The sequence below is a fragment of the Parus major genome, chromosome 2 (assembly GCF_001522545.3).
Source record: "Parus major isolate Abel chromosome 2, Parus_major1.1, whole genome shotgun sequence".
In the NCBI taxonomy this organism is placed as follows: Eukaryota; Metazoa; Chordata; class Aves; order Passeriformes; family Paridae; genus Parus; species Parus major.
The window spans coordinates 110,814,988-110,828,413 of record NC_031769.1 but is presented as its reverse complement, the minus strand read 5'-3'; the positions used below and the strand labels follow the sequence as shown (position 1 = coordinate 110,828,413).

At 34.1% G+C, this 13,426-nt stretch overlaps 1 protein-coding gene across 2 annotated transcripts in view; it reads right to left on the bottom strand.

Moving 5' to 3' along the window:
- SNTG1 (syntrophin gamma 1) overlaps positions 1 to 13,426 on the bottom strand; it is a 318,531-nt gene that overhangs the window by 37,533 nt on the left and 267,572 nt on the right. For both annotated transcript variants that reach the window (XM_015619338.2, XM_033512256.1), the window contains one exon: positions 10,267 to 10,338. In XM_015619338.2, coding sequence (XP_015474824.1) covers positions 10,267 to 10,338 — 72 coding nt within the window. The remainder of the gene's footprint in view (positions 1 to 10,266; positions 10,339 to 13,426) is intronic.

The following is a 13,426-nucleotide window of genomic DNA, read 5'->3' as shown; positions in this document are numbered from 1 at the left end:
TGACAAAAGACATTGGCTAACTCCCAGCTTCAGGGTAATCCAGCATCTCTGCTGACAGGACAGTATGACTCCTGCTTGCCTAATTAATAATGATATCCATGTTAAGTGAGAGTAATAAATTTGTCCATGGGAACTAAGCATGGCTCATTAGGCAGGTCCTTCCAAATCAAGGCAGAATGCTTCTTTATCACTAAATAGTGACTTTGCCTTCTCTTCTGCAGGGGTAATCTCTTCTCTTTTGAAAGACTGCTCTTTCTAGAAGCAGCACTACTTCTTTTTTATTACTTGTGTTGTTTCATTTTAATATGATAACATTAAATAATGTTATGAGTTTATGAGTACATTAAATAATCATATTTTGGCTATTATTTAAATCTGCTAAATTGCAAGAGGCCCTCACCTCTTGTGAGGGTCAATGGGAGCTGAGTTCTTTTATTCTACAAAGCTCTCTGCAACAGAAAACAAAACCGTATTTACCACCTTCATCCTCATGGCATGATTTTCACCCAGGAGGTGCTCAAGAATTTTCTGAAAGTCTGATTTACCTATGAATTTAAATGTAATATATAAAGCAGCCTATATATTTTGCCATGGAAATGTAAATGCTAGTGACACTGTCGAGCAGTTTTTGACATGAACAACAATTAATGTAAGATGTTCAAAACCATCCTACACTGACAAAATAGACCTTAACTTTCAATAAAATTCTATTTCAGCTATTAAAATGAGGTAAGTATTCATATCTCTCACATTAATTATAACAGTTCTTCAAAATACATGACTGAGAAAACAAGCAAAACCTGTTTTCTTTGTTACCTAGTTTAGACAGTTCTGCCAAAAGAAATCTGTCCTATCATAAACAAGATTCAAACCTAGCACCTAAATTCCCTGAAGATAAAAAGCATTTTCTTGTGCAATAATTCCAAAGCAACTGTAAAAATGAATCACACCATGCCTTTACACTTGCTGGCATCAGTGCCCTGATTGTTTTACTGTTTGTGTCTCCTTTCACCTATCAATTTTGGCTACATAAACATACACCCTTCTTTCTAAGGGCATATAATGATCTACTTCTTCAGCTGGAATTTTGGGAACAATTTGCTTGAGCATCACCATTAGTTGCTATGGTGATGGTTCTAATAGCATTTACAGGCAGCAGGGAACAGATTCATTCCAGAGTGAAAAACAGACACGGCTTCTACAACATATCCTCATTACTCAAGTAATAAATGAAAAATATCTATGCAGGCATGTGTCTGTACATAGCTAATCCTATTTGGACTCTTCAGAATTTTGTTGTTAAGTGCAAAAAAAAACCATTGAAATTGCAGGTGTATATATACACATATTTAAGTAAACATAGAATTGCAGCCAAACTAAAACTGGACATAATATATTTTGACGTTCAGATTTTACAAAAAGTACATTTACTGAAAGGGAAAACTGTTTATAATTGGAGGATAAATTTTACTTTCAATTAAACTTCCATTAGAAAGATCTGTCTGATGGCTGGAGAGAAATAGAAAGGATCATTCCCTGTATTCCATTAGGGTCAGCAGTAAGCTTGGATCACTTTCCTATTCTGCCTGATTAAAAGACAGAATAGGAAAAGGCAGAGTCTTGAAGACCTTCATCTGAATCAGGAGTCTGAAAGGTTTCCTCTGAGTCAGTGCCATAATTGTGTCTATTTCTTAATGAACCCTACTGAGAAACTTGTCTATTTTTTTGCCATATGAGGAAAATTTTCAAAATGTTTATAAAATTGACTAATCTTTTGAATAAATAAATTATTCTAATACTTTCCAAAGAGGTGGTTATTTTCTGTTAGAGAGAAATCAGAGATGAATATAATTACAAATGGATACTAAAAAATGCACTGATCATCCCTTTGGAGAGTTACTGAGGTATTTTACCTCTCCAAACTTTGAGACCTTATTTACTGGAAACTAAGTTTAAGAACAGATCCCATAAGAATAAATATAATGATAATGGATAGCAATGTGGTCCTATCTTTCCATTCTGACTCCTTTTTAAAGTAGTTTCTCAAATTTAAATAATTGCAGCTGATTTTCTTTTCCCATGTTAGTTGTCTGCCTGAGGATATTGTTGCATTTTATATTATGGTTAAAGCAGCTAAATCAGTTCTGTAAAATAAATTTGAAAAAGGAATTAAATTGGATTGTCCCAGTTAAAAAGAAAGAAATAAACAAAGAAGCATTGGTCCCCAATTCTGCTTTTTGGGATGCCTTGGGACTTCTGTTCTTTGGACTAGCAATGGCTGATTCAGGGACAGGGACACTTCTGCTGCCCTTGGGAAGAAAAGTTAAGATTTACCAAAAAAACTTAGTTGTTCTGGGCAAAATTTGACTGTTACCATTTTGAAGATTTCATACTGAGCATGCCGCATCCCCACGGCATACAGGAAGAGAACCTTCCCTATATTTTCTGCTGCTAGGAGTTGTCCTATTGGACATAGTATGTGAGAACAGGATACTCTGCATTTCCTTGAATTGTCTATGCACGTCTTCAACAAGAGAAAAATCACCTGACTCAACAGTAGAAGTGGACAAAAGAATTACATAGAAGAAAAGTTCTTTTCATTCTCACTTGAATCAGTTTTTGTGTTTTTTCCCCAGGTTTAAATGTCTTTGTTTTAAAGGCAGGAAAAGATCTTTTAGAGGTCTTCCTCATGAAGGACATTGTCAGGAAAAGGCATTAAACTTGATTTAATAAAAGTTTGGAAAATTAACCACCGAACTGCTTCTTTATTATAATAAAAGAATTCTCTACTTGCCTGCATACTCTTTCTTATTTAGCTTCCTTTCTTCTTTGGACAGAATTTCTTACTCAAATAGCTTGTCAATACATTATGTCAAGAAGAGAGTACATTAGAGTAGCACAGTAAAAAGCATTTGTGTTGAACATCAGTATGTCAGAAAATTTGTATAAGCAAATGTGTAAAAAAATTTATTTTACATGTACTTGCTAATAGTGCTAAGAAAAATATTAAAAAGGGACTGTGGTAAAAAAAAAAGTCCTATCATAAAACAAGAAGATAAAGATTTTTTTAGAAATTAATATTTTTGGTTTCACTTCTGGCTCTGGCTGTTGAAAGTAATCAACATTTAGTCCTCCACTGAGAAGAGAATGCACCAAATGAAGTTTTGAATAGTAGTCCCTGAGACAGGAATGATGTATTTCGTATAAGGATTGGGACACAGTTCTGGTGAAAAATACAAATTATCACTGGTGCATGAATTCCTAGAGTCACAAATTCTTTGCACAATAAAACTGCAGCATCTCAAGCTAACTTTAAGTATTGCGATAGCCAGAAATAAAGATAGGAAAAAACACAAATAATTAAAGTCCATGACCATAAAATAAGAGAAAATTGATAAATTAGAGAAAAATGTTACACAAAAAATCTACTATAATTGAATAGGCAGAATATATTAGTTAATGCAATTGTGAATCGCTCCAATCTTTAGAACTGCTCTGATTAGATGAAGTCAATGGAGGGAAACTTCTCAAGCTGCAGATCCAAGTATCTTGGATTTAAGATATATACTTGTCTTTGCCAAGTATCCTTATCCAGTATTTATATTTCACACCTCACCTCTGCTCTTTATCAGAATTCCCTTTGCTTTACATTTAAAGTTAATTTGGCTTTGTTTTTCAAGGATGTCACAACAGCGCTGTCAGTCTCATAACCAGACAGGCAACAGAATAAAATTTCTGAAACAGAGAGGTTGCAGAAGTCATTTAAAAATTTATTTTCTGTATCTGTTATTCTTTTTGTTTTCCTCTGTGTGTTTATCTTGTTATTTCTTCCAGGAAGAAGGATCAGACTCAGATTGGCAGCCCCAGTCCAACTCAAGTAATTTATTTTTCAGCCAAAATGTGACAGTTTATATCAATATTACATAAGAAATGTCAGAAAAAGGCAAGGGTGTGGGGGGGGGAGTCAATAAAAAGTGAGAAATCTCTCTAAAGTTAATGGAAAACATGAAAAGCCTTACTTAATAAGTATACATTTCAAATATTGTTTATCCTTCCTTTCTGAACCAAACACAAAAATGAACGAGCCTTTAGAGAATGGTAGTTGTCATGCACGTAGTAACACTGCCTCTTTGCTTTCAGAGAAGACTCAGATGGTGCTACAGAGCTATGGCAACACCACCTTTAACACACAGGGCCCATTACATTTATCCAGATTAACATGAATTAGGATTTATAGAACTATGTACATGTGGAGGAGAAACAAACTGAAATCACAGACAGAATCACAGGAAACATGTATGATCTGGCCAGAGACACAGCCACCGAGTGCCTATCTCTATGCATGGTAGGAGCAGCTACACACCAGCTCACACCTAAAAAGACCCAGTGGTGCAAATTTGATGGCCTTTCAGGAGCTCTATTTCAGTGCAGAAGTTTTCTTTATGGCCTAACTGAAGCCAGCCTAGTGTTAGCTTTGATGCCAGTGAACATGGGGGTATTTATGAGTATTACCATTTTTTTTATCTTAGAAGACAACTATAATTCTATTTATAGGGGAAACAGACCTTTTTTTTCTGTGGAAACATTAGATACTCTTAAATGTAGGACAGAAGGCAAACCAAAGACTGAAAATTACTTCAATTGCTTTCAACTCATATACTCAACAGTTTAGCATTTTTTTCCAAGAACCAGCACCTGGCTAAACCAGAGTTGAAAAATCTAACATTCTTTGGAGGCAGCATGAGCCTATTCATAAAAGGGATTCATTACTTCTGCCTCTTAAGCATTCTGAGTGCGAAGTGTTTTAGTGGAATCACATCAGGATGCAAGTCTCACCATTGAGCAATCCATATGAATGATAGACCTCAAAATATGTTCTCTACCTGCACTTAATATGTTTATGTCTCTATTGGCATTATTTTTAAAATTTATCTGAATTCATTAACATTGTCAGTAGTTTCCCATCCTTTTTATATCATCCTTTTCCCATACTTGACTTACTGGAAATGGACAGCATAATTACAGGCAATTTAAGTGGGAAAAATTAACATAACTACATTTGAGGATTTTACACATACTAACAGCTAAAATAAGGAAGGAATCACAAGTCTTCTGAGACACCAAGTTGGTCCTGATTAAAACAGAAAGAAAATTATAGCTGCACTGATGTGAATGGTACTAACTATAAACACCAATGATTCACTACCCTGACATGTTGCCAGCATAGACTGCCTTCCACAGTTATCCTCACATTTCATTTCAGAGCTGATCTGACAATTGAATATGTTTCCTGTTTTATGCTGAATAAAGTATGCTCTAACTGTGAATCTCCAAATATTTTTGCATGACACTGAAGATAGGAGGTAGGTGACTGAACTATAGAAAGCATTTTCTCATGATTAAATGAAGATTTTTGGATGAGCTGAAGAACAAAAGTTACTGAAGCAAAAAGAAAGGAGAAGTGCAATTTCTTATGTTACTCTTCATAATTTAACTGAAAAAATGTAACAAACTTTCTTCTATTCCCTATACGGAAAAATTGTTTAAATATTTAAACTATTGACAAATTTATCTAAGGTACTTAAATCTTGTTAAATTATACACACTTACACATGCACACACTCTCAAAACACATATGTTAAAATTGTGTATCAAGAGGTACCAAAAAAGACATATACAGTTAAATCAGCTTTGAAATACTGAAAAGGATAAGGCCACCTGCCTTTCTGTAGTGACAGAATTACCTGCATTTCTAGAATATTGAATATTTTTCAATTGCAACATAAAAATTAGTTGGCTGTTAGGAGGGCTTTACTCCCAAAAATAAAGGATAAGGTGAAACAAGCTTCTGGGAGAATAAATTAGAATTATTTATTGATAGCAAATTCTTCCAGCAGTTCTTTTGAAAATGACTCATAGATACATTTTCATGTCAAAAGTGGTATCATTACATTATCTTGCCTGACAAATTTCTTAACACAGATCACAGATTTTTCATCCACATGCTTGTGTCACTGTCCCATTGGCATTAGTTTGAATAAACTTGTGTTGGGGAAAAAAAAAAAAAGAGTGCCTTAAATGCTATCAACTTTTTACTGGTACCTTTAGCTGACTAATCAGCACAGCTTTTACAGTTCCTACCTTCTTTGCCATTTTAACTTGCCTGACTTTGATTTCTACTCATTTTGTTTTTACCTGCTTAATTTTAGGCTTAAGGAGTTCTTCAGTGCCTTTTCTCTCTGCTTCCACCCCTTAATCAACAGATCTATTGAATTTTTAATCAATTATTTCATATGCTTACCAATTTATGCCCCCAGGTAAGTTATTTGCATCTCCATAAATGCTCCTTTTACATCAAGCAAAGCCCACTGCTGTTTGCCATTATTTCACAATGAATAATTTAAACCAATTAAATAAAAATGGGATTTTTGTACTCAGCTTGCTTTACTTAGGTTTAATGTCAAAAATTATTATTTCATCCTCAAAATCTTGACAATGAAGAGCTTCATATTTATGTGATAAGTATTTTTATTTGGTAGTTTGTAAACTTTATACAGAACTTTTTTTATATTACATTTTTTTTATGGTAGTGTATGAAAGTGGTTTTGAGAGTTAGGGGTTTTTTAAATTTTTATTTGTTTACTATCTAAAACTGTAAATACTGAATTAGAGGCTCAATGATATTTTTCTGAATTTTTGTCAATAAAACTATTTTTCACACAGTGAAAAGACTGCTTTTTAAAGTGTATTTTCATGTTTCAAATTTTAAGGGTCTTCCTGGTTATTTAGGAGGTCCTAATCAAGTCAGAATACAGACTCAATGCCTTGCTTTCTCTTCCTTTTCTTTGTAATCCGATGCAGAAAATAAAAGAAAAAAGTATACAGTTACAACAAAATAGACTTATTTGATGAGTAATAAATATGAATCCACTAGCTATAAACCACGTAATAATCTCTGATATCTCTGAACAAGGTACAGAACATCCTGCCTTGTAGCTGCTCGAGACTAAGGCCACTGTGACAATTGAAAATGGCATCCCAATCTTCTATATTTTTTGTGAAAGGAATCAGTCTTTGGAATGGATGCTAGATGAAAAAGAACACTAAGCACTTGCAAGTAAATATAAAGAAAACATTGGTCTTGGTGGAAGATAAGTTTTGGGTTTTATTTAACATCTTTGGACTACATACTTTTCCTGAAGCTTAAATCAGTTAAGTACTTTGTTGTAGACAAAGTACTGCGTGTAGACATTAGTATTTGTTTACTGTTTCAATATTTTTATTGTTACCAGAAGAGGAATTATTCTCTTATCCTGAAACACTAAAATATTAATGAGCATTCAGTAGGATCTGGTAGTTCATTTTCTCCACTGCAGTGCTTCTGTCGTGAAGAGAAACTTAGAGAAATCTCTCAAACTAAGTAAAATTACAATTCTATTTAAAAAGAGAAACTTGGTACAGTAAATCTCTCTAATCCAGACTGTTTAAATTCATCAGAATTTTAGTTACAATTGAGTGGAAAATGGAGAAAAAATACATACAGACATGTTAAGTCCTGTCCCTGTGGCACAAGGGACAGTCATTGAAATTGCCAATATACACTAGAGAAAATACCAGCTACCTTGAGTGACAGCTGCATCCTAATGAATATAAGTCCAAATGTGGACAATTTTTAAAAATATCTCATTCAAATGCAAGCAAGCCATGTAATAGAGATACACTTTGCTTAGTAAATTATGTGGTAACAACTCTAAAGCACTACTCACTCAGCTATCTCATGCAAAGGTTAGCACAGCCCACTTGCAATTCCTTCTACTTGAAGTGAATATTAGCCAGAAAACCTGTGTCATTCACCAAGCCAAATAGATTTATAACAAAAGTAGCGTTTGAGGTGCTATAAAAGGGAAAAAGTTTGAAGGTAATCACAAAACCCCACAGTAACTTTTTTTTTATTTTTATGTGGCCTCTGGTTCAGTAATATCCATGGGGCTTGTTTAAATGGGTCCAAAAACCAGTCATTACTTAAATGGAGACTTTTAAGATGCTGGCATAAAAGCTGAACAAACCTTGAGTTTCTACAGATGTTCAATATAGTAGTGTAATGGGAAGCTGTTTTTCTTGGTTTTATTTGCTTTTATATTTAGTGAAACCATAGCTAAGTTCTATAGCACCTGCTGTAGAAAACTAGAACATGGTGAAGATTAATGCTCCAATGTCAGAAGCTGCAATTCCACTGCAATGATTTTTCCACTTCCAGTTTTTATTATTTACAGGTTTTTGTCAGCTAAAGAACTTGCTTGGAACATTTCAGCATTTTATAAGCCTGACCATATTTACAGACAATAAATGAATAATTGAATATCAATAAAGTGGTAAAGAAACATATAAATTATATTCTTCTATTACTTATGCTGGAATTGCTTCTCTGTTAATATAGACTGAGGCTGGAAAATCTTCCCAGAAGTTTGGAGGGATGGATGATAAAAAAAAAAAAACCCAGCATATTTGTACTTTTTTATGTGCTTCTACACAACAGTGCCAGGAAGGCACTGGTTTAGATTTTACTGCTTTGTGAACTGTCTCCTTGGCTGTAATAACTTCTACTACATGGTTGAGAAATTAAAGAAAAAGAACAAAAATCCAATGTATTGGTATACAAGAATAGGAGACATAGAAAAAAGAGGGGAAAAGAAAAATGGCTAAAATTGCAAGTGACTTAAGAAGAGCATCAACAAATGCAAATGGCTAAAAGTAGAAGGACCTTGAAATTACAGAAAATTATATGGCACGCATTCCAGAAATTTCTATTCAAAAAGTATAAAAAAAATCTTTGGATAAGTCATAAGGAAGAGTCACCCTAGCTCCAAAGTGCTCAGTTCTCTGACAAAGAGCTACCTTGATGCTTATTGCATTAAGCCCAAGGCCTGAAGCAATCAGAGGTTACCAAAGAGAATGGGTGAAAAAAAAGTGCATGTGAGAAGTGGCATTTTTCAACCTTCCCAAAGGCTGACTGTGTTCTTAGAGCATTGTTCATTTACACCCTCAGTGCAATGCCTTCACTGAGTGAACAACTTGTCCTGTTACTCAGCTCCCAACATGAGCACTTCTAAGGAGCCAATATTTGCATGCACTCAGTAACTGAAGGACATAACACAGTGATGGCATGTGTTGCATGTGGGATGTTCTACTCCTTGATACAACTCCAGACCTCACAGCCAACAGTGGCAAAATAAACTTTTCACTTCTCTGTTCAGATTGCTAGGAAGGTGGATTTTGTCAGACTATATATTTGGTTTTGTGGTTGTTTTTTGATTTATTTTTTTTTCTATTGAAGTCTCAAGTGCAAAAAGTTTCTGAATTCTGTTGAGCCATTCCCACTTTAATCTGCCTCCCTAAGGAAAATGTAGCACACCTATGTGACCTACAAAACCTGAGAAATGTACCATTTATGTCAGTAAAAGGTCTTTCCAGTGGGAAAAAATTTTTAAAAGCATAGTATTTTCATATTTCTTGTCGACACTAGTCTGTCTCTGCCTAGATAAAACTAGAGAAATGTTAAAATTATCTTTTACATAATTTGGTCCCCAAAAAACCAGAAAGCACTTCAAATGAATAGAAGAAGGCATCTCTTTTCCTTCTCATTTAAGAAATTTTGGACATCTGTTTTTCACTGTTTTTAAAACAGAGAGAAGACCACATAAAATAATTCTGATTTAATTCACAATTAAAAATTAAAAACTATGTACAATAATAGTCTTATTTAATTTGCTACTCATAATTTTAACTTTCTAAACATGTATCATTATCTTGTCCCTTTTATTACACTTCAGGAAGACTGAAGAAAATGGAAAAAATAGGACAAAACTTTTCAAAATAGTATTGCATATTTCAAAGATTCTGCTCTCAGTCCTAGTGAAATCATACATTGCAGCTGCTATTAGTTCCATCAACATATTTGAAAGCAACCAAACTGATCACTGTTTCTTTAGGTCCTCAGTTAGGAAAAGAAATGCTACACTAGTTAAATGTGACATTAAAGTGGAGCTGTAAACCCCATAAGCATTATGGAGAAATAGGTACTTTTCTAGTCAAAATCAGTTTATTTCCAATTTTTTCCATGCCTTCTAGTTTGAGTCTGTATCTACTGACATCAGGACTTCTGATATTTCACTTTAAAGGGAAAAAATAGATCTCTCTTTGCAAAGTAGTTAGTGTTATGCTTTTGTCTGTCAAAGTGGTAATTTATTTTATACTTTCTTATCATACCTTGAGAATTTTGCACATTATCTCATAAACTGAAAATGTTTTCTCAGCTCGTGTCCAATCCCAGGTTGTGACCTTTAAAAAACAAACAAAACACAAAATAAACAGAAAAAAAAAAGTTATTTTTGTTGGTTTCAATAATTAAGTTTATTAAGAAAAAAAAAATTCCCTAAACTATTTGCATTGATTAAAATAAATTCAGAAAGGCCAAGCACTGCCTCGAAGGAACAACCAGTAGGGAGTAGGCTGTTCCATCCAGGCAATGCTTAGGAGACATCTTCCCTGTCCTTACAATGCAGCTCCTTTGCATGCAGACTGCTCTCTGCAAAACGAAACCTCCCCTGGGAACTTGCAGGGGTTGCAGTGAGATCCTGAGAGGATACAGCCCTTGAATTCATCTCACAGAGCCAGGGCCCTGTCTACTAGAAAACATGTTTCTCACCACTTTCCTCCTTGTAACTGCACGCCGCTATTTGCTCCCAGCCACCTACAGTGTCTGCAAGTTCACAAAACCAGTCTCCAACCTTGGAATGTCCCAAACACTTACCCCACACACCTTGAAATCCAGGGGGAAAAAAACAAAGCATGAAACAACACAGGTAGATATTCACTTTCTTTTTTTTCTTACCAAGATTAATCTACTCCTAAATTCTAACAAACTAAGATTTGAAGAATAGATTGTTTCCTCTTTTTTGTTTCCTCTTTGTTTTGGGACTTCACAACTGTTTTTAACTGTTTATTTTTTTAACATTTTAGGCAACTGTTTTACACAGAAAAAATGCATATATATATATAAAAGAATTAAATTAAATCATGGAAGGGTAGGTGTTAAGACTTAAATGAGACAGAAAGGGATAGATGAATATACTCGGTAAGGGAAGAGTTAAGGCAATATCAGAACAGTGTATAAAATTTCCAAAGAAAATGCAAGCAGAAAACAGGAGAATATTTAAAGTTTCAAGATACAGAAGAAGGCACAAACTAGAATGAAATTTAGGTTATGAATGAAAGAATAATCATCTTAATGGTAAGACACTTTGGACAGTGGCCCATATCCAAAGGAAGACAGCTGTATCATTAAATTTATTAGGCACAATGAAGAGGTTGATGAAAACATATGTTACTGCTTCTACAAGATTCAAGATGAACTTTTTGAAAAATGTTTAATAAAATACTTTCCAGAGCCCAAGGAACAAAATATTCTATGAGGTCAATTTATCTCTTATCTAAACTGAAAATAATCATTAATAGATCAAAATTATTTTGATGTTGTATGAGAAAATTCTATCCCTAACTCATTTTTAGTTATAAACATTACTGTAATGGAAAGTCCTTTAGGGAAATCACAGGCAGGAAGGAAAAGTTCAAAAATACAGTGGCATAGTTACTCTTCTATTAGGATTTTCTTTGTTTGAAGTCATTGTCAAATACAGTCTTCACTATCTTATTGAACTGAGGGTATTAAACCGCAAAGCTACTCTTTCTCCTATGGACAAAAAGATAAATTTCTCACCATGAACAGAAAAATGGGGAGAGGAGTCTTGCTACAGCCCCACTGAGCCCACAACACCCCATCACACCAGGTGAAGTCATATTGTGCTATGAGGAAAAGTCAATACTGTTGCTCCTGAAGAACAAAGTCATTTGGAGCTATGCTTAAAAATTTACAATAGGCTCCATACTTTGGGGGAAAATATAAGTGCTCCCTCTTCTGCCCTGGTTTCCTGCTTTTGTTTGTACCTGTAAAGGGACTTCTTTTCAGGTCAAACCAAAATTCTTTCTGTGTAAATATATGTGCAAAGCAAAAGCAACTGTAGAATTAAGACGCCAATAGAAATTGCTGCACCAGTCACTTTTGATGTTTTAATTTAAAATACTGAGTAGCAAAAGAAAGGGTGTTAGTGGCTCTTTCTCGAGTAAATTTCAAATTATAAATTGGACTATATTGAAACCTACCAGACTGGATACAATTAATATTTATAAAGAAAGAAATGTATCAGGAAATAATAGAAAAAAATAATACTATAGAAGTAATTGTCTTTAAAAATTTCAAAATGCAAATAAGAAACACTAGGATTGCTCTTTTATCTGAAGTAGAAGTACTATTGATCAAACAGATAAAAAAAGAGGCAGGGGGAGGCTGTTGATAGACATAATTTAAACACGTGCTTCCCTAATATGTTAGATTTTGGCAGAGACTGGGGAAATACTTTTGTTTCATTTTCTGGTTTAGAAAGTTTGCAGGACATCTCTTTTCTGACATCTCAGAAAACAACTTTGTCTAAGTAGTTTATACTGCACATGTAATTAAAACAGTTTTTCTTTTAACTACATTTTATACATCTCTTAAAAAGAAGCTCTGAAACTGTCATTGAAACTTTGTTCATAATATTTTTCTAATCCCTGGAAGAGACAAACCTGCAGAATAGCAAACATAACTGTATGTGTAAAAAGTTTGCATATAGAAAATAGGAATTTAGACATGTGGAATTATTATATACATTACATTTTGGAACTGGATGACCTTTAAGATCCCTTCTAACCCAAACATTCTAAATCTTTAAGGGAGCTCTGTAGGAATTCTTCCTCTGTCCTAAAAAAAGCACGGTTATCATTCTGCTTCCCTCCTACTCCATGAAGAGAAAATATTTTTCTCTGCATTTGAACAGTTTTTCTATTTTAGATTGGGAACCAGAATCTGACAATACAAATTCATTTTGTGCTTGCAGCTGAGCTGAAACAAGAGCTACAAAAATCGGAGGATAGATTTCTTGCCTTATACAGTAGCAGCTTGCCAAAATTTTCCTTACATCACCATGTGAACATGTTCCTTTCACATCCATTAATCACTGCCCATCAGACATTTACCCTCTACAACTATATTGTTCTTATAAATTCATGATTCTTCAGTAAAGAGGCTTGTGGTCTCTTCCATTAAGAACTTCCATAGTTCTTAAAAAAGAATAATCTTCCTGTTTTGTATTGACAGGATTTCTCATCATTGATTCTGATTCTGTCTAGTACCCAGAATGGAGTTGGTTTTACTTGAAAGGCATCAAATGCTCAAGTAGGTCTGGCAAAGACAGGAGAGCTGGTTTTGAATTAAGGTGCTTGTTAGCATAATCTGACATTTTAATCTGATCCTGAAAAATATCCACCAAAA